The sequence below is a fragment of the Capra hircus genome, chromosome 18, assembly GCF_001704415.2.
Source record: "Capra hircus breed San Clemente chromosome 18, ASM170441v1, whole genome shotgun sequence".
NCBI lineage: Eukaryota > Metazoa > Chordata > Mammalia > Artiodactyla > Bovidae > Capra > Capra hircus.
In genome coordinates this window covers 12,223,827-12,251,676 of record NC_030825.1, presented here as the reverse complement: position 1 = coordinate 12,251,676, position 27,850 = coordinate 12,223,827, and the positions used below count along the sequence as shown (strand labels likewise).

At 52.2% G+C, this 27,850-nt stretch overlaps 1 protein-coding gene across 3 annotated transcripts; it reads right to left on the bottom strand.

The window, feature by feature from the left end:
• Positions 10,524 to 22,101, bottom strand: KLHL36 (kelch like family member 36). Of its 3 annotated transcripts, none has more exons than XM_018061797.1 (5): positions 21,975 to 22,101; positions 19,453 to 19,531; positions 13,752 to 14,825; positions 12,094 to 12,251; positions 10,524 to 11,233 (listed from the first exon to the last, which is right to left on the bottom strand). In XM_018061797.1, exons 2-5 carry the CDS (start codon positions 19,513 to 19,515, stop codon positions 10,678 to 10,680), a joined length of 1,851 nt encoding a protein of 616 aa, XP_017917286.1. In that variant the 5' UTR covers positions 19,516 to 19,531; positions 21,975 to 22,101; the 3' UTR covers positions 10,524 to 10,677. The 3 variants fall into 3 exon arrangements, with proteins under 3 accessions (XP_017917286.1, XP_017917285.1, XP_017917288.1); XM_018061796.1 differs by lacking the exon at positions 21,975 to 22,101 and adding an exon at positions 21,559 to 21,794; XM_018061799.1 differs by lacking the exons at positions 19,453 to 19,531; positions 21,975 to 22,101 and adding an exon at positions 21,559 to 21,775.

Here is a 27,850-nt window from a genome sequence, read left to right as displayed (position 1 = left end):
GGGGTGCAAGCGCTTCTCATTTGTGATGGCTTCTCCTGTTGCAGAGCGCAGGCTCTAGGGTGTGTGGGGTTCAAAGCTTGTGGCTCCCGGGCTCTAGAGCACACCTCAATAGTTAACGGTACTTGGGCTTCGTTGCTCCAAGGCATCTGGGATCTTCCCAGATTAGGGATTGAACCCATGTCTTCTACATTGGCAGGTGGATTCTTTACCCCTGAGTCACCACGGAAGCCCTCTATAGTTATTAGCAAGGAGCGGGTGGGGTGGGGGGGCAGGCACAAACAAGCTTGAGAAACCGCGGGTTAACCAAAGCTGTGTTAGTTACTCAGTTCAGTTCAGTTGAGTCGCTCAGTCGTGTCCAACTCTTTGCAACCCCATGAATCCCAGCACGCCAGGCCTCCCTGCCCATCACCAGCTCCCAGAGTTCACTCAGACTCGCGTCCATCGAGTCAGTGATGCCATCCAGCCATCTCATCCTCGGTCGTCCCCTTCTTCTCTTGCCCCCAATCCTTCCCAGCATCAAAGTCTTTTCCAATGAGTCAACTCTTCGCATGAGGTGGCCAAAGTATTGGAGTTTCAGCTTTAGCATCATTCCTTCCAAAGAAATCCCAGGGTTGATCTCCTTCAGAATGGACTGGTTGGATCTCCTTGCAGTCCAAGGAACTCTCAAGAGTCTTCTCCAACACCACAGTTCAAAAGCATCAATTCTTTGGCGCTCAGCCTTCTTCACAGTCCAACTCTCACATCCATACATGACTACTGGAAAAACCATAGCCTTGACTAGACGGACCTTAGTTGGCAAAGTAATGTCTGCTTTTGAATATACTATCTAGGTTGGTCATAACTTTTCTTCCAAGGAGCAAGCGTCTTTTAATTTCATGGCTGCAGTCACCATCTGCAGTGATTTTGGAGCCCCCCCCCAAAAAAGTCTGACACTGTTTCTACTGTTTCCCCATCTATTTCCCATGAAGTGATGGGACCAGATGCCATGATCTTTGTTTTCTAAATGTTGAGCTTTAAGCCGACTTTTTCACTCTCCTCTTTCACTTTCATCAAGAGGTTTTTTCAGTTCCTCTTCACTTTCTGCCATAAGGGTGGTGTCATCTGCATATCTACGTCCAACCGTTTGTGACCCCATGGACCATAGCCTGCCGGGCTCCTCTGTCCATGGGATTCTCCAGGCAAGGATACTGGAATGGGTTACCATGCTCTTCTCCAGGGGATCTTCCTGACTCAGGGATGGAACCTGGGTCTCCTGTATTGCAGGCAGACTCTTTACTATCTGAGCCACCAGGGAAGGGTCCTAACCAAAGTTAGGTAGGTGTCTTTAATGGGACTTTCAGAGGCTATAATATACAAATGTAGCCTGCTGTGAGTCTCCAAGAGGAAGATCTCACTTCAGAGTTCCCTGAACATTTCCTGACCAGAGCTCCTCTGGGGCAGCCGCATAGGAGATAAGGGTGAGGCAGGTCACGCTCTCAGGGACAGCTCATCCACAGTATAAGGAACTGAGACTTAAGAGATAAAATCTCTTGTCCAGGTGGCGTGTTTCAGAGTGAAAGCAAAAAACCACATTCCTGAAGCACAGCCCTGCGCTCCGTCCATGTGGCCGAGGTGAGATCCAGTCCCTGTTCTAAAAGCAGGAGACACCAAGCACAGCCTTGTCTGAGGCTAATTAGTTAGGAAGATCAGACTGGAATCCTGGTCTCTTGAATTTCAGTCTGGAACAAAAAAAGAACAAAAAAAAAAAAAAAAAAAAGAAAGCCCGCAGCATTGAGGCACTTAAAACTGCAGACAAGAGTGATATTTTTAGTGCCTTTAGGTGACCCCTGGGAAGATGAATCACTGCTATGGCACGCCTGGTCAAAAGATTCCACTTAAGCCGAGCATGAAGTCCCAGCACCAGCGGATGCTGGAGACGATTCAAAGGGTCGGGCCACACCCTAGGACTTCCTGCCTCCCATCAACAGGAAGTGCACAGACGAGGATCACTTTCCCTGGGATGCAGCAGGTATGTGGCCCTGCAGAGGTTTGCTCGGAGACCTCGCCAGACTTCTCAAGCCTAAGTCTTTGGCTACCCCTGTGCTGAGTTGGACTCTAACCAGAGGGACACCCCATAGTTCAGGTTTGGTCAGTGCAAACCGGGCACAGCTGTTGGAGATCTGGCAGACTCGTAGCTCAGGAAAGCCTGCGGGGGCAGAAAGGAGACAAAACCATCTAGAGAGCAGTGATCCTCAGTCAAGCTTGCCTTAGACTCCCTAAGTAAGTGTTAGTTGCTCAGTCGCGCCTGACTCTTTGCAACCCCATGGACTGCAGCCCACCAGGATCCTCCGTCCATGAGATTTTCCAGGCAAGGATATTGGAGTGGGTTGCCATTTCCTTCTCCCAGGGGATCTTCCCAACCCAGGGATGGAACCCGGGTCTCCTGCACTACAGGCAGATTCTTCTTTACTGACTGAGCTACAAGGAAGCCCCTTAGACTTCCTAGGAGGGTTCATGAAAACACACATTGCTGGGCTCCACCCCAGGAGTGGCTGAGTCAGTGGATCTGGGGTGGGGCCTGAGAATCTGCGTTCCCAAGTTTCCTGAGATGCAGATGCTGCTGATCCAAGAACCACTATTTGAGGACTGCTGCTCTAGAACGCCCTCTGAAGGATACCCCAAGGTGTGCACACAGAATTGCTCTCTTGGCAGGCCTGAAATCAAGGCTACTTTTTTTTTTTAATGTTACCCTTTTAAAAAAAATTCTTTTTAAAAGAATGCTTACCCTATAAAGGGGCTTCCCTGGTGGCTCAGAGATTAAAGCATCTGCCTGGAATGCGGGAGACCTGGGTTCGATCCCTGGGTCGGGAAGATTCCCTGGAGAAGGAAATAGCAATCCACTCCAGTACTCTTGCCTGGAGAATCCCATAGAGGGAGGAGCCTGGTAGGCTACAGTCCATGGGGTCGCAGAGTCGGACGCAACTGAGCGACTTCACTTACCCTTTTAAAAATATTATTTATTTATTTCTTGCTGCACTGGGTCTTCGCTGCTGCACAGGTTTTCTCTAGTTCCATGGAGTTAGTCTCAGATGTGGTGCTCCAGCTCCTCATTGTAGAACTCAGGCTCTAGGGCTTGCAGGCTCAGTAGTTGTGGCGCGCAGGCTTATGGCCCCGTGGCATGTGGAATCCTCCCAGATCAGAGACAGAAACTGTATCTCCTGCACTGGGAGCTCGGAGACTTAACCACTGGCCTACCAGGGAAGTCCTATTCTTACTTTTTTAGAACCCCAATTTTAGAACCCAAGGACGGGGGTTTCTAGTCTGAATCTCAACCTGTAGTTATCTGGGAGACCAATACAGAAAACTCAGAGAATGGGGTGAATTACTTACTATTTTCATTTTTTAATTAAAATATTTATTTATTTATTTGGCTATGCTGGGTCTTTGGTGCAGCATGTCAACTCTTAGTTGAAGCATGCAAACTTCTTAGCTGCAGCTTGTGGGATGTAGCTCCCTGACCAGGGATTGAACCTGCATCAGGAGCTCAGAGTCTTAGCCACTGGATTGCCAGAAAAGTCTCTGGGGTGAAGTATTGCTTTGATATTTTAAACAAATGTGCTGAGATATAATTCATACATCATACAATTCAATGACTTTTCATACAGTCACAGACATGTGGAACCACAAACACTGTCAATTTTAGGGTATCTTCATCACCACAGAAGAAACCCATATCCTTTAACTCCTGCACCCCTGTCTCCTCTCATCACACCCCTCCCCTAGCCCTAAGCAAACACTAACCCACTTTCTGTCTCTGAGTTTGCCTGTTTGACCACTGCCTGTAAACGGGTCACACGATGTGGTGTTCTTTGTGCCTGGCTTCTCCAACTCAGCATAGTATTTTCAAGGTTTCGTCCGTGCTGTCACCAGTGTCGAGCTTCATTCCTGTTCGTGGTTGAGTAATATTCCATTATCCGGTATTTGCATCCCAGCAGTGCCTTCTGGGGGCATAACATCCCATGCAGGGAATGTACATGGTGGCCATTTTCAAGCAGTTGAAAGAGCTGGGTGTGAGCTGGCCAACTTAGGTTAAAATCAAGCTCCAGGAGTAGCAAGTGCCTCTGGGGTCCAACATGGACCTTCTGCCCTCCTCTGATTCTGCTTCAGGGCTGGCCGCACGCTGACAGGATGCCCCTGCGTCACACATGGTGCTTCTTTCTGCCCCAGGGAAGGAGGGTGGGAGCTCTCTGAACAGCTGGCTCTGTGAGCAGGGCAGCCCTGGATGGACGTCACCAGGGCCTCTGGGAGGGCTCACCCTCCTTCCTTGGGCAGATGTGTGACGACACACGGGCTGCTGTGGGACTTTCCAATTCACTGATACCCCTTGAAAAAGGTGCCACCTGTCACCCCTCAACCTCCAACCTAGGGCATCTTTGCTTTTGCCCCCATGTAGGATCTTAATTCCCCGACCAGGGATCAAACCCATGACCCCTGCACGGGGAGTTCAGAGTCTTGACCATAGGACTACCAGGGGAGTCCACGGGGGCCACTTGTGATGCCCTCAAGGAGCAGGATATGGCAGCCATGTGGCTGTTGCTAGTCACACCTGGGACACTTGCTCTGGGAGACTTTGGCTTCCATATAAGAAACTTGGTAAAGAAGGACCTGGAGACAGAGAAGGCAGATTTTTGGTGGCTCAGATAGTAAAGAATCTGCCTGCAATGCAGGAGATACGGGTTCGATCCCTGGGTTGGGAAGATCCCGTGAAGAAGGAAATGGCAACCCATTCCAGGATTCTTGCCTGGTGGATTTCATGGACAGAGGAGCCTCGTGGGCTACAGTCCACGGGGTTGCAAAGAGTCTGGCAAGACTGAGCGACTAACCCTACTGCTTTGGGGGAGAGAGAGACCAGTGGGATCGGGGGAGCAGAGCAGAAGGAAAAAAATGAGTGGGGAGGGGCCCCAGCTGTCTCAGGCCCTGACATGTAGTGAGTCTCGGGGAGCTCCTATCTGGCTGTGACTGAGACCCAGGAGAGTGCTATTTCCATCAGCCCTGTCAACCCTCAGATTCGTCACCAAAAATAACTGCTATGGCTTTAAGCCACAGCTTGGGGTGACTCACTACTCAGCCATAGTTAAAGCACCCTGTGAGCAGCTTTTCCTCCTTCCTGGTCTCGCTGGGCTTCCTGGGCCATGAGACCAGCTCCCAAGGTCAGCCACCTGCCTCCAAGTCCTTGTCTAAGGTTCTCTTTCCGTTCAAGAGGACCCAAATGGATGTGGACCTTCTGGGGAGGTGAGGTAGTTCAATGTGGGTAATATAATTAGTTCGAGCTTTGGGTGCTTCATCTGGAAAATGGGAGGCATCTCATTTCTAACCTAAGATTCTTCTGGAAGTTAAAGAATCCAGGAGAATTTACCATCTGTTAGTTGGTATTCCATCTGGGGCAGCTTAGTGGCTTAGAGGCAAATCTGAGGCAGGTTCTTCCCACCATTCTCCCAAAGCTGAATTACCAAAGGTTCAAGGAGGCAACCACGGTGTTGGCTTGGCTGCTTGCTGGTGGAGGCTTTGAAACCCCTGCAGGGCATCAGAGCTATCTATCTGCCTCTTCTTGGGCCCTCAAGGCGGTAAAGCAACTCTGTTCTTACAGAAATGCTACTGTATCTTTCTGATAAAGATAACCCATTGCTTGTTTTTCTTTTCTAATCAGATTATCCGAACTGACACAAATTTAAGCAAATAGTTTCATTTCAGGTCACAGGACTTAGGGCTGTCATCAAGAAACTGAATGAAACTTCTGGTAAAATACAGTAATTAGGAGCACAGTGAGAGCTGACTGGGAATGCCCTTGCCTCCCATGACACCGAAAGGCAGTCTGGTTAATTTCCAAATTATATTTGGGCTCAACATGCAAAGGGGCTCTTTTTCATTTGGGCAGAGAAAATAGGACTGAAGATTACAACAATAACCACACAAGACTAGGGCTTTAATTATAAAATAAGCCATACCTTAGCAGGCAAATCATTTTTAATGTGTTTCAAGAATTGAATACTTTATGGAGTTACAAACAGAAGGGGAAAAAAAATTCAACGTGCAGGAAATTAACGAGATAAGAAACAGAAAAGCTTTGGGTGTCATACAGTTACAATACAAAAGCAACAAGTGAAAAAAATAGCACACATGATAACCAGCTTCAGTAGCATTAGCAGCCAGAACATACCCAGTGAATTACCAATACTTAATCATCAAAGATCTAATTCTGCAAGGGAGCCGGTGGTAATGATGGATTTCAGTTGATCCAAAGGACTTTTTCCTTCCATCACAAGCAAACCTGTAAAGACGGCTCCAGTAACTTGGAAAAGTAGAGTTCCTTTTCTCAAAGAAAACTGACACAGGAAGGTTTTTGTCCTCCGGCCCCCCTCCCCCAAATCTGTACATTCATTGATTCTTCTAAGGCAACCAAAATACAATTTCTTGAGACCACCAAACTGAACACCCTGCAAAGCCACAAATTCTGCCCATGTAAAAAGGAAAAAAAAAAAAAAAGATGAGCAATCTCCAAAACTCTGTAAAGTGCAGGATGGTTTAGGTTACAGCTTTTGTTGGATTTCATGTTAATGCGTCTTTATAAAAGAAAGGGCGGACAAACAAGAGTGACTCGAGACCCAGCCAGGCCCTGTGTTGAAAAATGACCCATACTGGAAAGGTGACAGATGGATCGACCTTCAGGGATCTTTTCAACTCTGCACACTCTGCTGCGGTAGGAGCTTTGGAAGAAATGTTCAACATCTCAGGGTGTTGGCGCATCCTCATCACACACCACTGCCCTTTTGCTCAGCTGGGGGCCCAAGACAGTCACACTCCTGGGCCATGTGTGACATCATACAACTCAAAAGCACGGATCAGATCGCAGCTATGGCAGAGCGTCATGGCCATGGAGGTGGCTATGACAAGACTCTGGCGCTGATCTCGGGGGGGATTGTGGTGGGGAGATGGAAAATGAAAACCCCAGCAGGCAACTACAAAACGGTTATTAGCAAATGGTATCAAAAAGTATCAAAACATTTCAAAAAACTTTAAAAACTGCCAGGCTTGGCGGACACAGGGGATGGGCTCTCCGAGCACCTGGAGAGCGGCCCAACATTCCAGAGGCTTATCCTGGAGGCCAGGGACACGGCCCCTTCCCCTCTGAAGATGCTCAGAATCCATGGAGACAGCAAGGATGTCCACGTCACAGGGCTGGAACTGCCCCTCCAGGTGTGGGAACAGGGGTCTCGAATTCTAACCAGAAGACCTGAGAGCCAGAAGCTCAGTGAGATGCTGGCCGAGGCGCATGCATGGAGGAAAGGGTAAGAGGAGGAGGAGGCTGCTAGGTCTACAAGGGGTGGGGGTGGAGTCCTTCACTTCCCACATGGCTGCCTGTCACCCAGAGGTCCCTGCTGGCTTAGAGGCCAGGCCCTTAACTCACCTGAACTCAAGAGTGGGACCCTAGACCTGCGAGGGACGCCACTTCCCTTGGGCGTCTGGGTTGCCATCCAACACTGAACAAACACCCTTTAGGGTTGACTTCTGCAGTTCCCACTAAGTCACCATGTGGCCAACTTATGATTTAAGGGGCAAAGGGAAGGGCATTCAGAATAGAAATACACACATGAGGTTTTCTGCTCAGATTAAGACCTAGAAAGACGTAGACCTACCACCTGGCAGTCTAGATTTCTAAAAGCAGTAGGATGTTAGAAATACAGATTGAGCCATACACACAAGCAAGGTGCTAAGATAATCTCTGTATATTTTAAACAGCAGACAGACCACTGTAAGTAACAAAGACTCTTCACCTTTACTACTCTGCTTTCTTTCTGTCATTACACTAACGTCTTAAGCAAACAGGATTCCAACTTGGGTGAGGATCAAATTCAAAACCTACCACTCATATGAAGTTAAAACTCTAGTTCTTTAAAAGAAAAAAAAAAAAAAAAACCAGAACCTGAATAAAAGCCCATCATTCTGAAAGATCAAAATAAGACAATCAAGGTGTTGTCAAAGTTCAAGGCGAATAGCTGGGAGTGCTGACATGATGGGGAAAGCTGCCGTCTCAACGTGGTGGCCAGGAGACCCCAAGCTATTGTCACTGCAGCTGGAAGTCATTATTATGATTCTGCAGTTCAAAGAGCCACCTGCTAAGTGTGCCCCAAAGCTCTGCCCACCTGGGTTAGACAGTTTTCTTCTAGTTTTAGTTGGATTGCACAGCACACTGATTTCCACCTTAAAAGCGCAGACAGAAGAAACCTGCCACGATCCCACCACTGCGCTCTCCCACACCCAGGCAGGCACTGGCCCCAGGTCACAAAGCTCCTCTCCATGGAGCCCGAGGAGCTTGGAAAAACCTTTCTTAGAACAGTGGAGCCACCATTAACTATTTGAAGTGGGTCTACAAGAAGAAATTTTCCTCATCGACCCTACCTTTAAAGGAACACCCACACCTCAATCGTATCAGATTTTAAGGTGCACAGATCACAAACATCCTTCATAGCATAGCGGCAAGAGAGACATCAAGGCACGAGAAAATCTGAATAGAAGCCAGCAGTACAACCTTATTGTCAAAAGCACAACAGCTAGCTTAGGCTAAAAATTCACAGCTGTCCTCCTGAGGTCAAAGCCTTCCTGCTCCTCACAGCAAACATGGTCTTTCTATGTGCTCAGCCAAATCTGCCCTGGATTCTGGCTGAATGATCGCCTCTTTGCTCATGATCTGGGCTGAGCTGGGGAGAACAGACCACGGGTTCAGTGCCTCTCAGGGAACAATGAAACCTGCCTTGGAATAGGAGGAAGGCAAGCTCTCCCACAGTTGGCAGGAGTGCCGTAACATGGATTCCGGGGAGGGCTGGATTAAGTTTGAGATGAAAGAAGGATTGCAGCTTCAATGCAGTTTGGAGGTGCAGGGTTGATGGAGAGTTAACAGGTGACACAGGACTTCTCAGAGCCTTTAATACACTGAAATGTTGTATTAAGGAGCTCCAAGAAGGTGGACAGTTTTTTGGTTTGATTATTTGCATGCCTTGCAAAACCTCTCAGGGGTTTGTAAGCCTTTAGCAACTTCCATAGGCTAAACATGCAGACAGGTCACCCATCTCTTGAGAGGTGGCGGTCGTTTGGGTACCAAGTTTTCAACTCTCAGCTGGCTCTCAGCTCTCCTGGTCACTATGGAAACAGACCAACCAAAACCACAGTGAACCTTCAAGAGAAGGGGAAGGAAGGGCCATAAAGAGACAGAAAAAAAGGAAAAGGAGAAAGAAGTTCACTGAGCTTCTTATTCTAATGCCAATGTTAACGATAAATCACTAGGCCTTCTCGTCTCTGCAGTAAGATCTCTGCCATGGCAGGATCACTAATGCCTCCGCTGGCTGGTGATTAAAACCCGCTCCACAGCTATCGTCCTGGCGTGACAGGTGGCTTGGGCAGGAGTCTCGAATGCTCCTTAAAGGGCACATACTGCTGCTGTCAGTTCTGGCAACTGCAGGACCAGCGGGGGTGGTGGCGCATCTCAGGAGGAGGTGCAGAATCCACCATCACAACTCATGCAGACTGGGAGACCTCGACCCCTGGGAGGAGGCCTGGCCAGGGTCTCATCCGTCCTTGAGGAGGTGGGCAGCAGCTTAAGACTTGCTGGAGTGTGCCCCCAGCACAGGGCTACCTGGCGACGGCAGGGCGGGGTAGGATCTGGCACCGGAGTTGGGGAGATGCTCCGACAGCCTTCTCTGGTCGGGGTCCCGGGGCCCTCCCTCGTGTGGGAGCCTCCTGGGGCGTCTCAGAGCAGGGGTCACGGAACACAACGGCACGTTCCACCTCCCTTCCTTCCTGAGTGATAAATGGAGATTGGCAGGGCTCAGTACATCAGTAATCTAAGAGACAGTGGCTTCCAGAAGAGACAGGAAAAAGACCAAAGCACAAATTACAGACTAACGCTTATCAAGAGCCTCGTGCCCATTTCCCTTTCTCCCTTGGCTACCTGTTCCCTTTGGGGATTTGAGACGATGACCAGCTGGGAGAAACGGCCACCTGAGGAAGAAAGCCCAGTGGGGAGACCTCCCTGGTGAGAGGTCCCACGCCTCACCTGACTGCCTGGGTTGCTGGTGACCCTCAGTCACTCTCCAGGAGTCTCTGTGCCCTGCCTGTAAAAAACCACCTCGCCAGTGATTCCCAAGCGTGGCTGATGCTCAGTCATTCCAAGGACAGTAGTTTTCAGCCTCCCTCTCAGCCCCCTTCAGAATCATTAATTCTGAGGTGGGGCCCAGGAACCTGGTGTTTGAAAAGCTCAGCCAGGTTTGGGGAGGAGTGGACTATGGGGCCTGCACTGTCGCACCGGAGCCCTTCATTCCACTACAGAAACTTCTGCGTCACTCTTGCCCTGGCTGCTCTCAGCCGGATGGCCGGGGGGTGTGGGGGGCACCCGGGGGCACCCACAGGGGTTGGTAACTTGGGAAGATGCCCCGCACAGATGCAGGGACCACTCTTGCCTGGGCCCCAGGTTAATTACTCAAGCAAGATGGTATGTCAAGTCATATAGAATATTTAATTGGTTACTGTGATACCATAGAAATACCAAGAATCATAAAAGTAAAAAAAAAAAAAAAAAGCTGCTAGGTCGTACATAATGGTGTCGGGGTTCTCCCGGTGGCTGCTGGTCTGTCGGCACACCGGGGGTCACTGGCCACGGTCCTGGGGCCTCTTGCCCTTGCCCTTCTTCTTCTTGTCCTCCAGCCGCGGCTTCAGGGCGCACACGCAGGCCGACACGCCGGCGATGGCCTTGGGTAGCTCGGTGCCCTCACTCCACTTGTCCTTGTCACGGTCATAGACCTGCACGGTCTTGGAGAAAGCCGTGTTCTCCCAGCTGTAGCCCCCCAGGATGTAGATGCGGCCCTCCCACACAGCCACGCCCGACTCGCTGTTGGCGTGCAGCAGGGGCGCCACGCGCGTCCACTGGTTGCACTGCGGGCTGTAGGCCTCCACGCCCAGCACATCGAAGCGCTCCATGGACTCCAGGCTGTCGTCGCTGCCGCCGATGGAGTAGATGCTGTCCCCCAGGCTGCACATGCTGTGCCAGCCGCGCGCCGTGCTCATGGGCCGCCGCTCCTCCCACACGTCCGTCCGGTGGTCGTAGCACAGCAGGTTCTTGCGGTAGGGGCCGATCTGGTAGTCGTGGCCCCCGGAGATGTACACAAAGTCCTTGTAGATGGTGCCCGCGTGGCCATAGGTAAACCTGCGGACGGGCGGACGGACAGAGGGAGAGAGGAAGCTCAGGGCTTGCCTAGGACAAGGTCAAGATTTCCACAGTCGGCTTCCTCATCCACCGTCCTACGTGGGTTACAATCCACCCTGCTAGTTATTTTGGGGATCAAGGGACTCAACTCATCACGTGAAGCACGAGGCCCAGGCTGGCACATGGTCATCAGTAGCTACTACCATGACTGTCTACTCGTCTTTTCACAGGTGTCCAGGTAGGGCTTCCCAGGTGGCTCAGTGGAGGCGCTGGGATCCACACCCAGACGCTCACCCCATGCCCTCCTCTAACGTCCAGGGACAAAGTCCCCTAGACACTCAGACGTGTTCCACAGCAAGCCTGCTTCAGAGGGTGCATCTGCAGGTTCAATCGCAGGGGGCTGGTCAGATAAACAGGCCCTTCTGCTAAGCCTGTGATGCTAATCACAGTGAACGGACATCTGGACAGGGTGGGACAGTCATCACGCCCCCTTCACAGACGAAGCAGCAGAGACAGCACGGGGTGGGGACACCTGTTCAAGTCAGATGGAGCACAGACAACCCCCACCCTCTGAACTCCTCCTGCCCGAAGCTGAGAGGTTTTCAGTGAGTCTCTCACCCCCTGAACCCAGCACCCACTCCCTGGAACCCAGGCAGTGAGGAGACTTGGCAATGGAGCACTCGGGCAGCCCAGAACAGGCGCCCCGACACGCCGGCACTACGCCCTCTGCCCCTCGCGCTGTCATTCACAAGCCAGGAGACTGCCTGGAATCGGAGGCCAAGAAACCCAGACAGGCAGGTGGGCTCAACGGCCACCCCGGAGCCTCAGCGTCTGTAGCTCTGCCCCCACACCCCAATCACCTTGGCAGGCCGGCTACGTAGGACCAGGAGTCGGTCTTTGGGCTGTAGGTCTCTACCGAGGAGAGTGCTCCGTTCTCGTTTCGGCCGCCGACGGCCACCAGCATGTCCTCGATGGAGGCCAGGTAGAAATCCACACGGCGCTGGTTCATGGAGGCCACCTGTGGAGGCGACACACCTGTACTTCCCCATTCCCAAACCTGGGTCAGCATCAACACCCAGCACTGTGTCCCCAGCATGCTCCATGAAGACACAGCCGGGTAAGGCAGCGGCCACCTGAGTCTGGGGAAGGGAGCCAAACTGGAAGAAGAAAGGGGGGCTCTTTGGGTGGGACCCTCAAGAGCTCATGAATCCCCATGAGGGGCATGGAGAATTCACTTCCCCAAACCTGTCTGGCCACACGTGCACTAGAATTCTGCAGGACACACGGGTCCCAGCCGCTGATGGATTAGTTTCCTAAAATAGAAGTTCACCTTTCCCCTTGCCCCCCACAATCATATATTTTAAAAATTAGTACTGATTGCCATCTGTGTTGGCGAGCAGAAAGTGGCACTCAGCAGGAAATTAACAACAGGAGACCCAAGCTTCTTTTTTCTTTTTTAAAGAAAAGCAAGACATTCGAATGAACACGGACCCACAGCAGCCTATATGATTAGGCTGCCACCGCTATGAAGGTCTGGAGGCCAGCCTTCAAGGCTGGGAGCCTCCTTCTTGTGGCAAGACTTGCAAAGTGGTTGGTTTTAGATTTTTGAGAATAAAATAGAAAAGTCATCTGAGTCCCTTCTGAACCTTGAGCTCAGGAAACCGCCAAGTTAGGTCAGGAGACTGAGATGTGAATATAAAGACTGGGACAGACTCTCGTGGGTGGCACTGTGGTTCTGGGGAGGAAAGGAGCACAACCCCGACCCCCCAACCATGTGAGCTACAACCACAACCCTGGGAGGTCAACGTCCCCTGATCCGTTTCCAGAGGGAGAAGCTAAGATTTGGAGCGGGTGTGGAACCAGCCTGAAACTCTCAGCTACAACTTGCCAAGCCGTGAACCTGGGTCTGATACCAAGACCCAAGCCCTTCCCAGCATTAGCCACCACATCTTCCAAGGGGCCATGGCTCCTACGAGGCATGAGCCTTTGCAGCCTCCCTGAACCACCTCCAAACCTGTCCCAAAGAGGAGCTTGGTGGAGACTCCGAGACATGGGGAGGCTGTCAGAAGTATGGGTCAAGTATCCAGACCAGTGCCATCCAGGATGGTAGCCACTAGCCTCACGCGGCCATTCACACTCACGTTTAAATCCGTGAAGAAATAAAACTGACAACTCAGTTCTTCAGTCCCATGGACCACACTTCAAGCCCTCAACTGCCACACATGGCCGGTGGCTACCGCGGGATGGCAGAGCCACAGAACTGCTCTGCGGGCGCAGAGCTCTACGGGGCAGCGGTGCTCTAGGTGTGGCCCATCCCTGCAGAAGGTGGCCAGTCAGCCCTCACCGCCTCTAACCAGGCAGGGGGCTGTGATGGGGCTCGTCACTCTATCATCACACCTAGTTCAGAAGCAGGACGGCTGTCCAGGCCTCAGAGAAGGGGGTGAGGGGGCAGTCACGACTAAGATTAAGAAGATCCAAAGTCCTCAAGAGTAAAGAAATAATCTGGCTTTAATCTCACCTTGATCCACTGTTTACAGCGGGGGTCATACCTATAAAGGAGATTGGAGGCCGCATCCCCTCCGTTGTCCCGTGAGAAGCTGCCGCCGGCAATGAAGATGAACCCCCCCAGTACGGCGACGCAGTGGTGGCTCCGCCGGGCTGGCAGGGGCGTTTCTTTGACCCACTGCTCACTCTGGGCATCCAGGTAACAGGTGTCATCGCTGAGCTCCAGACACCGCTCGGAGACCTCGCCGCCCACGAAGAGCAGGCACTCCTGGGTGGTGCGGAGGGCCGTGCGCTTGGTCTGCATGACGGGCTGGGCCGCCAGGCTGTTGTGGTAGCGCACGGCCTCCTCGATGAAGCCCTCGCAGTTGGCCTCGCGTGGCAGCAGCGAGCACACGGCGGGCTTGACACGGTGCAGCAGGTCGTTCTTGGGGATAAGTGGGAAGTGGATGTTCTCCAGCACCTGATAAGCGTGGGCCTCGCGCTCAGGCTGCTGCGTCAGCCACTGCAGGGCGGCCTGCAGCAGGTCGTGTTCGCACTCCCGTTGCACCTCGCTGCTGCCCAGGTAGGCGCACAGCTTCTGCATGGAGATGTTCTGCAGGAAGGCGGGCGTGAAGGACAGCGTGCCGAAGCGGCTCAGGATGAAGCCGTCGATGAAGGCGTCCAGCCGCTTGAGGCTGTAGATGGAGGCCAGCTCCTGCAGGTACAGGTAGTTGTCCTCGCTCACCTCCTGCTCCAGGTACTCGCAGCAGAAGTCCACTGCAGTCCAGATCTGCAGCAGGTGGGCCGTCTCCAGCACGTAGTCGATGTTGCCACCATCCAGCACCAGCTCCCCGCCATACAGGAAGTCCACCACGGCCTTGAGCCCGATGTAGGAGGCGCCGATCAGCTCCACCTCCTTCTGGAAGGCCTCGCGCATGCCCAGGGTGAACATGGAGTTGAAGTAGTCACTGCACACGGCCAGCAGGTTGCGGTGGGCCGGCAGGCGCTGCTCGTCGGCCACCAGGACCACGTCACAGAAGAGGCCGTGCAGGCGCTGCTCGTTCAGCCGCTGCAGCACCGTGCCCGAGTGCTCAGCCCAGCGGTACACCTGCAGTGGCGAGAGCGCCTGTCAGGAGGGGAGGGGGCCCCGGACCCACCTAGCACCACCCGACCAGCATTTAACACACAGCAGAATGAGAATGGGAAATAAAGTGCCAGAGTACCTCGCAGAAATTGGAGTGGGGGTGGGGGTGTGTGTGTCTCTGTGTGTGTGTGTGTCTGTGTGGCTATATATTTGTACTGGACTTCTCTGGTGGCTGAGATGGTAATGAATCTGCCTGCAATGCAGGAGACCAGGGTTTGATCTCTGGGTCAGGAAGATCCCCTGGAGGAGGGCATGGCAACCCACTTCAGTATTCTTGCCTGGAGAATTCCATGGGCAGAGGAGCCTGGTGGGCTACAGTCCATGGGGTCGCAAAGAGTCAGACATGACTGAGCAAGTTTTAGTTCCATTTCTTTACAAATAAAATTTACTCAATCTTCCTTTTTTCCTTTCATCTCCCGCCCCCCTCCTCCTCTATAGACAGAATTTCCCCAAGTGTTCTTCGTTCCCTCCTTTCCCGTCTCTGTGTCCTTCTCAGCAAGTGTGTGTCATGGCAGAGGTTTGCAAACACTGTCCTGTGGGGAGGGTGAAGTTATGTGGGGCGGAGCCTCTCCAGTGGGACAGGAGTTGGTGGAGCCCCAGCTCTGCAGCCTCCGAGCCTCTGTTCCGGGTCTCACAAGTGAGGCTGAGTGTGTTTATCACCCAGGTTTGTGGGGGTCATGAGAGAACCTGGCACAGAGCTGGCCCCATGGGAGTGGCAGCAGAGTCACCTGCTGGGCCCCTCAGTCCCCACAGAGGTGCAGTGCTGACACCTAGGCCACAGAGACCATCCAGCAAGGTCATGGGGCCCAGAGACTAACGTGCCTGGGCAATCTTACTTTCAGAAACACGGCCTCAGCAGTCATGGCCAGGGTTAAAAGAAACGTATGTAAACTGCAGGAACACTGTGCTACACATCACCCTGGACACATGACTGCATGCTCTTGTTCGAGCATCATGGGAACCCTCCAAGGGAGCGTCAACTATATTTCCAGATGAGGGAAAGTCAGGCTCAGAGAGACTACATCTGTCCAAAATCCCACAGTGACTGAGACGCAGGGCTGGGATTTGAACCTATATCTGATTCCAGAGCCCAAACCTTTAATCACCATGCTACACAGGAATTAACAAATCAATTGATAGGAATAATTAATAGGAGTTAATTCAATACATTCAGGTTGGTGGACATTGACTGACTGACTGTTGTCTGCCTGCCCTGGGCTTTTAAAGATACAAAGAAAACTCAGAATTTACATAACAGTTTCTAAGTCCTGGATGGAGTAATCAGGATATTTCACACTGCTCTATTTACTTCCTATAAAAACAACAAGATGATTCAACATATGAGAAAACAGACCATTCAGAAACAGGGTGATTCAAGGGTGATTGGGAAAAAGGGCTGGGCATTAAGTCTAGTGTGTGGGAGGTGGGGGTGGTGAGGCTGGGCAGGTGCAAGCAGCTGGCTGACTTGCACACAGGTCCCTAGAGGTTACTTCTCAACGTGTGTTCTAAGGCAGGGGCTTGGTTTTTCCTTCCCTTCCAAATCTGCTCTCTACCACCTCCAATGCACCAGTAATGGGCCACTTTATTTCCCCATGGTCCTTCCCGTCCAGCCAGTTCCAACATCCATGGCTCCATCCACATAAGTCTCAGGCAACATCCTCACATTCTGAGGACACCATGCAGCCAATCCCTACAGCTCCCTTCTCTTCCAAGTCCACAGAGCCAGGCTCTCCTGCCTAACATTACAGGGTGGCTTCTTGGAGGTCCACACATGGATATTTCTGCCTATTCTGGTTATCCAGAGCGCGCTGGGCTAGCCTGGTTTTGGCTTATAACTGAGCAGGAAAGGTCTGGGCTCCAGCATAAGCTGTCTTGGGGCCCCTCTTGGGTGCAGACTGAAGTGAGGAAATAAAAAGGCACCACAGGAGTGGGCTATCAAGTGACAGTGAAGGTTAGTGGCCTTGAGAAGCAATTGAGGGGCCTCAGGCGGGCTCTGAGCCCACCCTGGTCTCCTGGTTGCTTCCAAGCTGGCGGGGGCACTGGCACTATCACCGTTAAATAGGGGTACAAAGGCCCCTAGCTGTGGCGTGAAAAGGAAATAGCCCTGGGGAGGGGCAAGGATAGGGAGAACCCCGGAGGAGAGCCGCCATGGGGCCATCTGAGGCAGGCAGCCAGGGCAGAGACGGCTTCACTGCTTCTACAGCTGGGCCTCCAGGCTAGGTGGGCTCATTTAGTTCTTCACCTGGGTCTCTGCCACAGCCTGTTTCCAGATGTTTAGTGTAGCAGCAGAGACAAGAACTGAAAACAGACAACCGTGACTTCCCGACTTTAAAGGGTCATCAGTAACAGAGTTGCAGCACTTCACATAACTTAGAAACTCTGGCCTTCGACTTTCTCCCATGACGTGAACCCTGTTCATTCCTCCATTTATTTTAGCACCTTCATCAAAGGCAAGGCAAGGTGAAGAAACACAGGCACTCAGGGTCTAATGCTGGGTGAACAGAAGCAGGTACGGGGTTGTTGCTGTTTAGTTGTGAGGTCGTGTCCGACTCTGCAACCCCATAGACTGTAGCCCGCCAGGCTCCTCTGTCCATGGGATATTCCAGGCAAGAGTACTAGAACAGTTGCCATTTCCTCCTCCAGGGATCTTCCCAACCCAGGGATCATACCCGTGTCTCCTGAACTGGGAGGTGGACTCTCTGCCGCTGAGCCTCCAGGGAGTCTGAGGTATGGGGTACTTGATACTAAAAGAGAATCCAGGGACTTCCCTGGGGGCCCAGTGGTTAGGACTCCTCGCTCCCACTGCATGGGGTGTGGGCTCAATCTCTGGGTGGGGGACTAAGGCCCCACAGCCACGTGGCACAGCCAAAATAAACAAATAAACATTGGCGAATAAGGAACTCAGCATCAAACTGGAGCGGCACATTTTAGAGTAGATAAATGAGCAGTGGGGGCCACAGAATGGAAGACTCCACTGATCTGAGACAGGCAAGGTGAACCACCACAAGCATTAATTGGGGTGACCCTCCGAAGCAGCACACACACCCACCCCTGACTCCACTCATACAAGTTCAAGGGCAGGTGAAACTGCTGAAAGCTGGGGGAGTGGCTCTCCTGACTGCAGGGACCCGGAGGGGTCTGGTAATGTTCTTTTTAACTTATCCAGGTTCTGGCCACACGGGTGTGATCAATGTCTAGAAACTCAAGGGCACATTATGATTTGGGCACTTGGTAAATATGAAATGTTAGGAACATAAATACAACGAACCAAGGGATAGAGAAGCCTATTCCTGAAAGCTTCAATTCAAAGAGAAACAGGCTCAGAATCTGGCTTGAAGGGACAAAGGTTTCTGGCGCTGTCGAACTTAGAAAGCTATGCTGTCTCGGCAGCCAAGCTCCAAAACAAAGCCCCTTTGAGGCAGCAGTGAGACCTTTCTGGGTTTTCACAGCAGATAAAGCCAGGCTTGCCAAGAGCCTTCTCAGTCAGCTCAAATGGAAACAGGAGAGTTCTCAGGGGGATCAGCCTCCCCTGAAAATTACACCCCATGTTTCCTTTTCACACATCTGTTGAACCTCACTCCTCTTTTTGTCCTCATCTATAATTTGCTCACAGCTCCCTTTATCTAAAATGGTATTTCTTCATCTTTCTTCGTTTGTCTGCTTTTAAAATATTTTTTCCCTACTAGCTTGCTATGTCATTTAAACACACAATATACAGTCTATATATCTGGGCACATATTATACGTACTTTGAAAGAGTAAATTCTTTCCACACCCTCAAGAACACATTGCAGTTCCTTGTGAGCAATGTCAGCTCCATGGAGCATGCATGATATAGTCCAACCATGACATTTAATCGTCAAAAAAGGAGACTTTTCAAGAAAAGGACACTATTGATATTTATAAAGAGACAGGTATAAATGGGGACTGTCCCACAAATTGGTCCCCTGAACCTTATCTACAGCAGCTGTGGGGTCAAGGGCCACTCCAAGTCACCTGAGGAGTCTGCTAAAGGTTACAGATTACCAGGTCCTGCTCCCAGACTTGAATTTAGCAGGTCTGGGGTGGGGCTGGGTACATGTACTTCCAATGAGACACCTGCCCCCTCCCCCTTCCCAAGACGAGTCTGATGCAGTCAGCGTGACACAGGTAGGTAGCAGCGCCCTGGGGGCCCACCCTCACTCACTCCTAGGGTCCCAGAAAGCCACGACCAGGAAAGGCTCTGGCCCTTCACATCAGGTATGCCAAGTGCTGCCCCCACTATAAGGCTGGGGGCTGGCTTCTTGACAGACATCTTTGGAGCCTCAGGTGGAAACAGTAATCCCATGTCATCCACCCTGTCCTGTACACTTCTCAGGGTCGAGGTGCAGGATAAAGGAGTCCAGTTGTGTTTCTAACATCCACCACTCCCTTCAACCCTCACTCTCTCTGATTTTATGATTTTTCCACTCCTTGCCTGTGCCACCTCTAGTCATCGTTAAGGAGATTAACACCAATGCCAAGAATAGAAAATCAGCCTGTACAATGAGAATGAGCTTGTTAGAAAACCCTCACGCTTCTGGGGCAATCGGCACAGTGACCCGTTCACAGACCTTTGAGGACTCGCTGATCTTGTACGGCCGAGACACTCGCGTCTGCCGGCTCCCCTCCATCATAAACGAGATCGCAGCCCTACGACAAGAACGGGGTTTCTGAGCATGGAGTATTAACTCGAGGTCATTCACAAATCGCAGGCTCTGCTGGCAGGTGTCAGTGACAGCAAGAGCGAAGGGAGGGGAGAGAGAGAGAACACTGTACTTCCAAGCACTCTGTCATGCCGAGTGCTGAAAACATTCGGGTGTTAAAATCAGACAGAACACGTAGGAAGTGTTCCCTTCTCATCTGAAGTCCCACCACGTCTTGTCGCTAAGCTCACCTACAAACACCTACCTTTGGATGTTTGATCAGAAGGATGTCTTTCCAATAGATCAAGACCACAATATCAACAGTTGTCATTTTAGAACCCAGACTATGACCCTGGGACTAAGTTAAGGGACTGACACCTGCTATCACATTAAACTTCCATCCGGCTTGACCAAGCTGATGTCACTTAACCCATTTCACAGATGAAGATGTTGAGGTCAAGGTCACAAAGTTAGTGAATGGCTGGGAATCAAACCTGAATCTGTTCAGCTTCAAAACTGGACAGACACGGGCCCTTGAATGGGGCCTAGGCTTTGAGAGTCTCATCCTTGTAAAATTTCGTGACATTCAGGATATGGTTCAGTGATGACTGCCAAGTATAAAATATGTTCTGGACACAGGCACTGTCTTGTTTTCTTTCTCACTGATTTAAGCCCCACAACATCACCAGGAGGCCAGCACTATTATTACCCTCAGTTTACAGAGGAGGAAGCTGTCACAGGGAGGGGAAGGAACTTGCTCAGCTTCACACTCAGGAAGCAGCAACAGAGTCAGGATTCCAAGGTATGGAGGCTTGCTCGCTCTCAACCCCTAGGCTACTCCACCTGGCCATTAAACAAACACGCAGAGGCAGGAAACCTCCGTGAGAGAATGGGGGGAGGGGATGGGGGTGTGCCCTGCCTGGAACATCCAAGATAAACTTGAACCAGCAATTTAACCTTTCTACACACTTCGTGGTGGAGTCTATGGCAAGGGCTGGTGTACCCACACCATGACAGGCTTCTTCCAGTTTTCGAAATGTCAATAACTCACTAAGAGCACAGAGCCGGGCTCCGCGGGACCTCGGAGGATGGGAGCACACGGAGGAAGGATTAAACCAGCAACATGAGCACAAGTCATATACTGGGACAGAGGGTTTACAGAGGGATCTATCCCCTGCTATCCGAGTTGAGAAGAGTCAGCCTTTGCTATTAAATAACAGTGCAACAAGGAGTCCAGCGCTGTTAAGATAATCAGGGAAGACAAGAGGGGGCTCCAGTGATGCGGGGGAGTAGGGGGTGGGGGCCATCCCGGTGCAGTCCACCCTGCCAGTTTCCTGGGGGGAAGGAAGGGATAACTAGATTTCTCTCAGCAAATCAGCAACTTTGTGACAAAGACCAGCTGTAGCCCTCCCCCCAATCCTTTCTGACTGCCCCTACGGTGCTGGGGGCTCAGAGACGGAAGGGAAGGACACCAGCATCCATCCTACACTTCATCCCTGACTTCCTTGTTTCACCCTCACCCTCCGAGACAGGTGTCAGCGCCGCTCCTGATGCCCAGGCTCAGGTGGCCGTGGGGCCTGCCCAAGGTCACCCGCAGCAGACGGTCTCCACCACCCGAGGCAGCCAGCCAGGTCTCAGGTCTGCCTTCAGTGCTAAAAGCTTTGTTTTCTAGGCCAACCTTTCTAGAGAGAGTTCTCCCCGTGCGGAGGCTCCCTTTTGTCTGCGGGCAAGCGGTTCGGGGGCCCAGCTGGTCCAGGAGTGTGGATGTCAGGTGCCTCCTGTGCTTTCTGCAAGCAGGTGAGGGGTCAAGGCCATCCGCAGGGACGGTGGCGATACCCAGTAAGGCGCTGAGAGGTCTTTTACTAAACACGGAACGGTTTAGTAACGCCACGTCCGGGCGGCCGGCAGGTCCCCAGGGAGCCCGGGTTTCAGCCCTGAAACCTGCCGGACCGCGGCGCTCGGGGAGTGGGGGAAACCGCGTCGTGGAGGTGGAGGTGGAGGTGGAGGTGGACCCGGACGGCCGCCCGCACTCACCGGTCCCGGCTCTCGGCGGACGCCGCCGTGGCTTCCTCGGACCCGACACCGCTAGGCGGAACCGCCGGCACAACAGCCGCCCGGGCGGGCTCGCGCCGGCCTCGAGGCTGGGGAGGGCGCGGAGCGGGTTGGCGCCCGGGGAGGGCGCCGGCGGCGGGACGCGGGGACGCTCGCCCACCTGGGCCGCGCGCCGCCGCGCAGGCCGTACCTGTCCCACCTGCGGGGGCGGCGGCCCCCTCCCCAGCCCCGCGGTCCTCACCGGCGCTCCGCCGAGCACAAAGGGCTCCCGCGGGCGGAACCGCGGCGCCGGCGACCCTCCCGAAGCAGGCCCGCCCCCCGCCTCCCGCCCCGGCCCCCGGACGGCGCGCGGCTTCCGCCCCGGCCCGCGCAGGAGCGGGGCGCGCGCGCAGGCCCACCTGGGAGGGCGCGCTACTGGCGCGGCGCGGGGACCCCCGGCGGCGGGGCCGAGCGGGCGGGGCGGCGGGGCCGGAGCGCCGGAGCCCGCGGGCCGGCCGGGAGCGCGGCCATGGCTCCGCCAGGAAGTGCGAGGCCGAGGGCGGAGGCGCGCGCGGCCAATGGCGGCGTCCCGGAGCGGGTGGGCGCAGGCGGCGCGGGGGCGGGGCCTGCGCGGGGCGGGGCCTGCGCCGGGGGCGGGGCCTGCGCGGGTCCGGGCCTGCGTGGGGTCCTCGCGCACTCCTCGGCCCGCACACATCCTCGACCTGGGGACTCGCTCGCGGCCCCGGCGGGCCACTCAAGAGTCAAGCATCGCGACCTGCTTCCTGGGTGTCGACCGCCGTCCCAGGCGCAGGGACACGGCGTGGACCAGACAGGCGAGATCCCGGGCCTGGGGGACCTGAGTGCTGGGAGGGGGCATGGCGGGGGAACCTTTGCACCTTCACCCTCTTCCAGCCTTACTTCGGCCGGCCCCATTGCTTTCACTTACACCGAGGCCTTCGCTGCCCCCCTGTGTTAAAGTCACCATTCCTCTCTTCACTACCAAACAGCTCTGTGCTTGCTGCTGCTGCTGCTAAGTCGCTTCAGTCGTGTCCGACTCTGTGCGACCCCGTAGACGGCAGCCCACCAGGCTCCCCCGACCCTGCGATTCTCCAGGCAAGAATACTGGAGTGGGTTGCCATTTCTTTCTCCAATGCATGAAAGTGAAAAGTGAAAGTGAAGTCTCTCAGTTGTGTCCGACTCCTAGCGACCCCATGGACTGCAGCCTTCCAGGCTCCTCCGCCCATGGGATTTTCCAGGCAAGAGTACTGGAGTGGGGTGCCATTGCCTTCTCTGAGCTCTGTGCTTACCTCCGTCTAATTCTTCTCAATCAGTCCTTGTTCATTTGACTTACTCTTCTCTCTCCCCACCTGGAAACCCTCGGGGCAGGGTTTGCTGCCAGCCCCAAGGCTGGCACCTGGTAGCCTCTTAACTACTTATTTGAGGAATAAATGAGCTTTAACCACTACGGATCTATCATTGTCTAACTAACACTACAGCCTGAATGAACCTTGGAAACATTATTCTAAGTGAAAGACACAGAAGAACGGGTATTGTATGAGTCCATTTATATGAATTGTCCAGAACAGGCAAATCCATAGAGATGGAAAGGAAATTAGTGGTTACTCAGGGCTGGGATCAGAGAAGGCAATGGCACCCCACTCCAGTACTCTTGCCTGGAAAATCCCATGGACGGAGGAGCCTGGAAGGCTGCAGTCCATGGGGTTGCTGAGGGTCGGACACGACTGAGCAACTTCGCTTTCACTTTTCACTTTCATGCATTGGAGAAGGAAATGGCCACCCACTCCAGTGTTCTTGGCTGGAGAATCCCAGGGACAGGGGAGCCTGGTGGGCTGCCATCTATGGGGTCGCACAGAGTTGGACACAACTGAAGTGACTTAGTAGCAGTAGCAGGGCTGGGATGTTGAGGGAAATGGTGTGGCTGTTAAGGGATGATTTTGGGCAGGAGTGTGATAAAAATATTCTGAAATTCGGTCATGATGATGATTGCACAACTCTGAATAGATGAAAAACCACTGAATTGTACAGTTAGAAAGGGTGGATTTGGGATTTCCCCAGCAGTCCAGTGGTTAGGACACGGCACTTTCATTGCCATGGAGCAGGTTCGATTCTTGGTTGGGGAGCTAAGATCCCACAAGCCGCAGAGCACAAACAAAATTTAAAAAATAAATAAAAACTAAGGAAGTACTCAGTATCAAAAGGGACAAGCACAAAAGGGAAAACATTACCCAGTCGAGGAGAACAGCTGTCAGTGCGGAAGTGTAGAGCAGCCCTGTGTTTTTGCACGCCTGTGTTCTTCACGGATGCATGCATGTGATTCTGTGTGGTGCAGGCCCTTTGGAGAGGTGTCAGTGAACTGCCAGCCCTGTCCCAAGAACAGCTGGGCCTGGGGTGGGGGGCGGGTGGGAGGGATAGGGAGGGAGGTGGTGTTGGGAATGGGGTGAGGCCTAGGAGAACTGCTCCTTGCAGCTGCAGCCCTACCTCCCCAGGGAGCCTCCAGGTCCCTGAGTCTCTTGGAGGAGGAGGGAAGGAGGAGGCAAGCGGCTCTCTAAACACTCTTCTCACCAGAGGTTTGTCCTTGGCCCAGCTTTCCTCCCAAAGGCTGAGTAATCTAGAAAAATTGCAGCCCAGCATAAGTGAGCCAGCCTGGGGGCCACCCTGGATCACGTCTGCAAGTGGAATTCTTGGCTCTGTCCCTCCAGTAAATTTGTAACTGTTTAGATTGGAGGGTAAGAAGCAACAGACCAGTAAATGGGTGAAGCCACAGAGGTTTGCTGCCCAGGCCTTGGTCGTCCCTAATCTCAGATTAAAAGAGAAAAGACTTTCTTTCCCTCAGTTGGCATTTCTGCTTCCTGCTTCCTTCTCCACAAAACTTGCCTCCCCAGCTGTGCCTGGATTTGGGCCCTGGCTTGGTGCCAACTGGACCAGCTGCACCATGTGCCTCCATTTCCCACCTCCAAATGGGGTAGCCTTTGTTCCTTTTGTGGTGTTGACAAATTAATACATGATGAATGAATGATATAATGAATGAATGAATAATAAATGAATTAATACATGCTGACTACTTCCAGCAGTGCCCCGTGCATGTTAGTCGCTCAGTTGTGTCTGACTCTTTGCGACCCATGGACTGTAAACGGTTAGGCTCATCTGTCCACAGGATTTTCCAGGCAAGAATACTAGAGTGGATTGCCATTTCCTTCTCCAGGGGATTTTCCCAACCCAGGGATCAAACCCGGGTCTTCTGCATTGCAGGCAGATTCTTTACCATCTGAGCCACCAAGGAAGCATAAAACCCCATGCACAAAGCTCCATAAATTTGAACTTTTGTTGATGATGCCTGTCTACCAGTTAGAAAACTCTTCCTTAGCTGAAGACTTTGTTTCCTGTTAAAATAGAAATCATTTGAAAATGGATTCTGAGTCATTGATACCTCAGCATTCATTCATCAGCTTCAGGCGCTTTCTCAAGATCATGTTGTTTCATGACTAGAGGGAAAGGAAGAAGCCAGCCCCTAAGAAGGTTAGAGAGAAGAGGGGAGGGGAGGCAGATATGAGGCACTAAATGTACCCGAAGCTTCCTGCGTGTCTCGGCTTCTCCTGGAGCTGATGCTGACTTGGGACCTGTCAGATCAGAACTGCTGGTCACTTACTGCTGAGGTTTCTAAGGAAGCTGGCCTTGCCCACAGCTTAACTCTGTTTGCCCTGGTTCCCTGTTTGCCAGCTGTGAAAATGAAATGCTTGGCATTTCAGGCTTGCACAGCTGGCTGTGGTCCAAGGTCAGCAGATAACCCTGACTAGCCACATCTCCCCTGGAATCTTCAAGCCTCTCGTGTGAAACCCAGTGCGTGGATAAAAGCCTTCGCAGAACTGTGTGGCCAGGAGAACCACATAAGTAGTACAATTACTCGTGATTCATTCACTGCTACACCCCCCTGCCCTTCCTGATGGAATTATAACTGAAAAAACTCTCGGTGTTTTCATTTGACTTGGAAAACCTGGACCTGGTATTTGGTATCGGTCTAAGGTGGTTGAGCTCTCAAGCTCTAGAGCTGTGCTGGGCCATTTCTGTTTCAATTAGTTAGAATTACACGAAATTTAAAATTCACTTTCTCAGTTGCCTTACCTCCATGTCGAGTCCTGACTAGTCACTTGTAGCTAGCGCATAGCACAGATTATAGAACAATGCCATTTCTCAGAACATTCCAGAGATGCTGCCCTAGAGGAGCTCTTATTAACTGCATGACTTTGAGGAAGTTGCTTGTCTCTCTGGGCCTCAGTTTCCTCATCTCCAAAATGAACACAGATAAATAAAATGGTGGGACTTGCCTGGTGGTCCAGTGACCAAGACTCCATGCTCCCAATGTAGGAAGCCTGAGTTCCATCCCTGGTCAGGGAACTAGACCCTACATGCCACAACTAAGTGTTTGTATGCCCCAACTAAAGATCCCATGTGCCACAACGAAGACCTAGCGAAGCCAAATAAATAAATAAATATGAAAAAGTATATAAGTAGGTAAAATTGTGACTCTTATAGAGCTGCCATAGGGGTGGGACCAGAGTCCCTATCTCTAAGAGTTATCTTGAGGATTAAATAAAATAGAACAGGCAAAGCATTTAACAGGACACATTCCAAGTTCTTGAGAAATGTTCATTCTGTTATGACTACTAATCTTCCCAGCCCCTTCTCCCACACCCCTGCCACCTGATGGTAAACAGATAGCACACATACCTCTACGTCTGGTAGAGTACGCATGGCAGATATTGCTAATTGATCACAGCACTTTCCCACTGAGCCCAGAGATACTGATGGGATTCTAGGAACAGCATGGAGCAGCACTCTCAGACACATCCTTTTCAACACCTCTTCCAAGCTCCCCCATGAGCTGCAGGCCCCCTTAGTTCCTGTCTGTAGAGTTCAAGCTCAGACTTCAGGCCCAAGCCTGACCCTTCTTAGGGAAAAGAGCAAGTGCCTGGTTGATACCTTGTCAGCCAAGCAGCTGGTCCTGCTTTGACTTCCTGTCAGCAACTGGCTTCTTGCTCCAATGCTTCTTGGAGTGGGGTCCGGCTGTGTTCTCACCAGGGCTCCTGCAGTCTTGAATATCGTTTGTCTCCTTTATTCAAGAAAAGTGGATTGTCCCTAGGTGGCCAAATAGTCCTGGCCAGAAACGTTTGAGTGAAACCGGGCCTGGCATCCGAAGTGGGGGAGAGACACATGAACTCGCAGTTGTAATATAGTGAGATAAGGGGAGGCTGGAGGCTGGCCTGCAGTTGTCGGGACCCAGCGGAGGAGGAACACTAGGTCCCCAGGGAAGGGGGTGCTCCATGGGAAGGGGTGTCATCCTTCTCCATCTTTGAACTGCCTGTCCCTGCCTTGTTCTCCCCCACTGCAGGGACTGACCTGGACAGCCCACCCTGACTCAGCAGGGCTGTCCTCTCTCTGGATCGACCATCATTCTGGTTCTGGTGGTTGCATTCATTCAGTCATTCATTCAGTATGCCACGTGGTTGCAACACGTGGTGTGAAGATGCCAGAGTTCAGCCCTTGCTTCTACCACTTGCCAGCTGTGTGACCTTGGGCAAATTACTCAGCCTCTGTACCTTGCTTTCCTCCTCTGAGAAATGAGGTTTACAGTAGAGTCTACCTGCCTCCCCTTCCACGGAGAGGTCTTAGCATGATGACCTGTGTGTGATACTGGCTCACTGATATTTTCATTCACACATACATCTTCAGGTCCCCAGATACTTTTTTTTTTTTTCTCTTTTTTTGTTCTGTTGGCATGGTTAATTCCAGAAATGAACAATGTGTTTTTTCAAATGCTAAACTTCCCTGGCACCCCTGAGATAAAGCTTTTCTGTGCATGACAAAACTGTGGGGCAGTGACCCCCGAGCTGTGTTTGAAAGGGTAAGTGGGAGATTCTAGGCAGATGAGAGTGGTGAAGGGGGTCCCAGGCAGAGGAAGCAGCCCGTGCAAAGACCCGGAGGAGTGAAGCAGTGGACAGTTGAGGAGGAACTCGGGTTGGCTGGACATGGGGTGCTTGCAGGGGTCCATGGAGGGAAAGCTGGACTCTATGAAAACAGAAACCCTTTGGCAGTGAGCTGGGCGCCTGGCTAGGGTGGTTGAAGTAGCTTTACTTGTGTATATATGTATGTATTATTTTATTGAAGTATAGTCGACTTACAATGTTGTATTGATTTCTGCTGTACAGCATAGTAGTTCAGCTATATGTGTATGTGCATTCTTTTCCATTATGGCTTATCGCAGAATATTGAATACAGT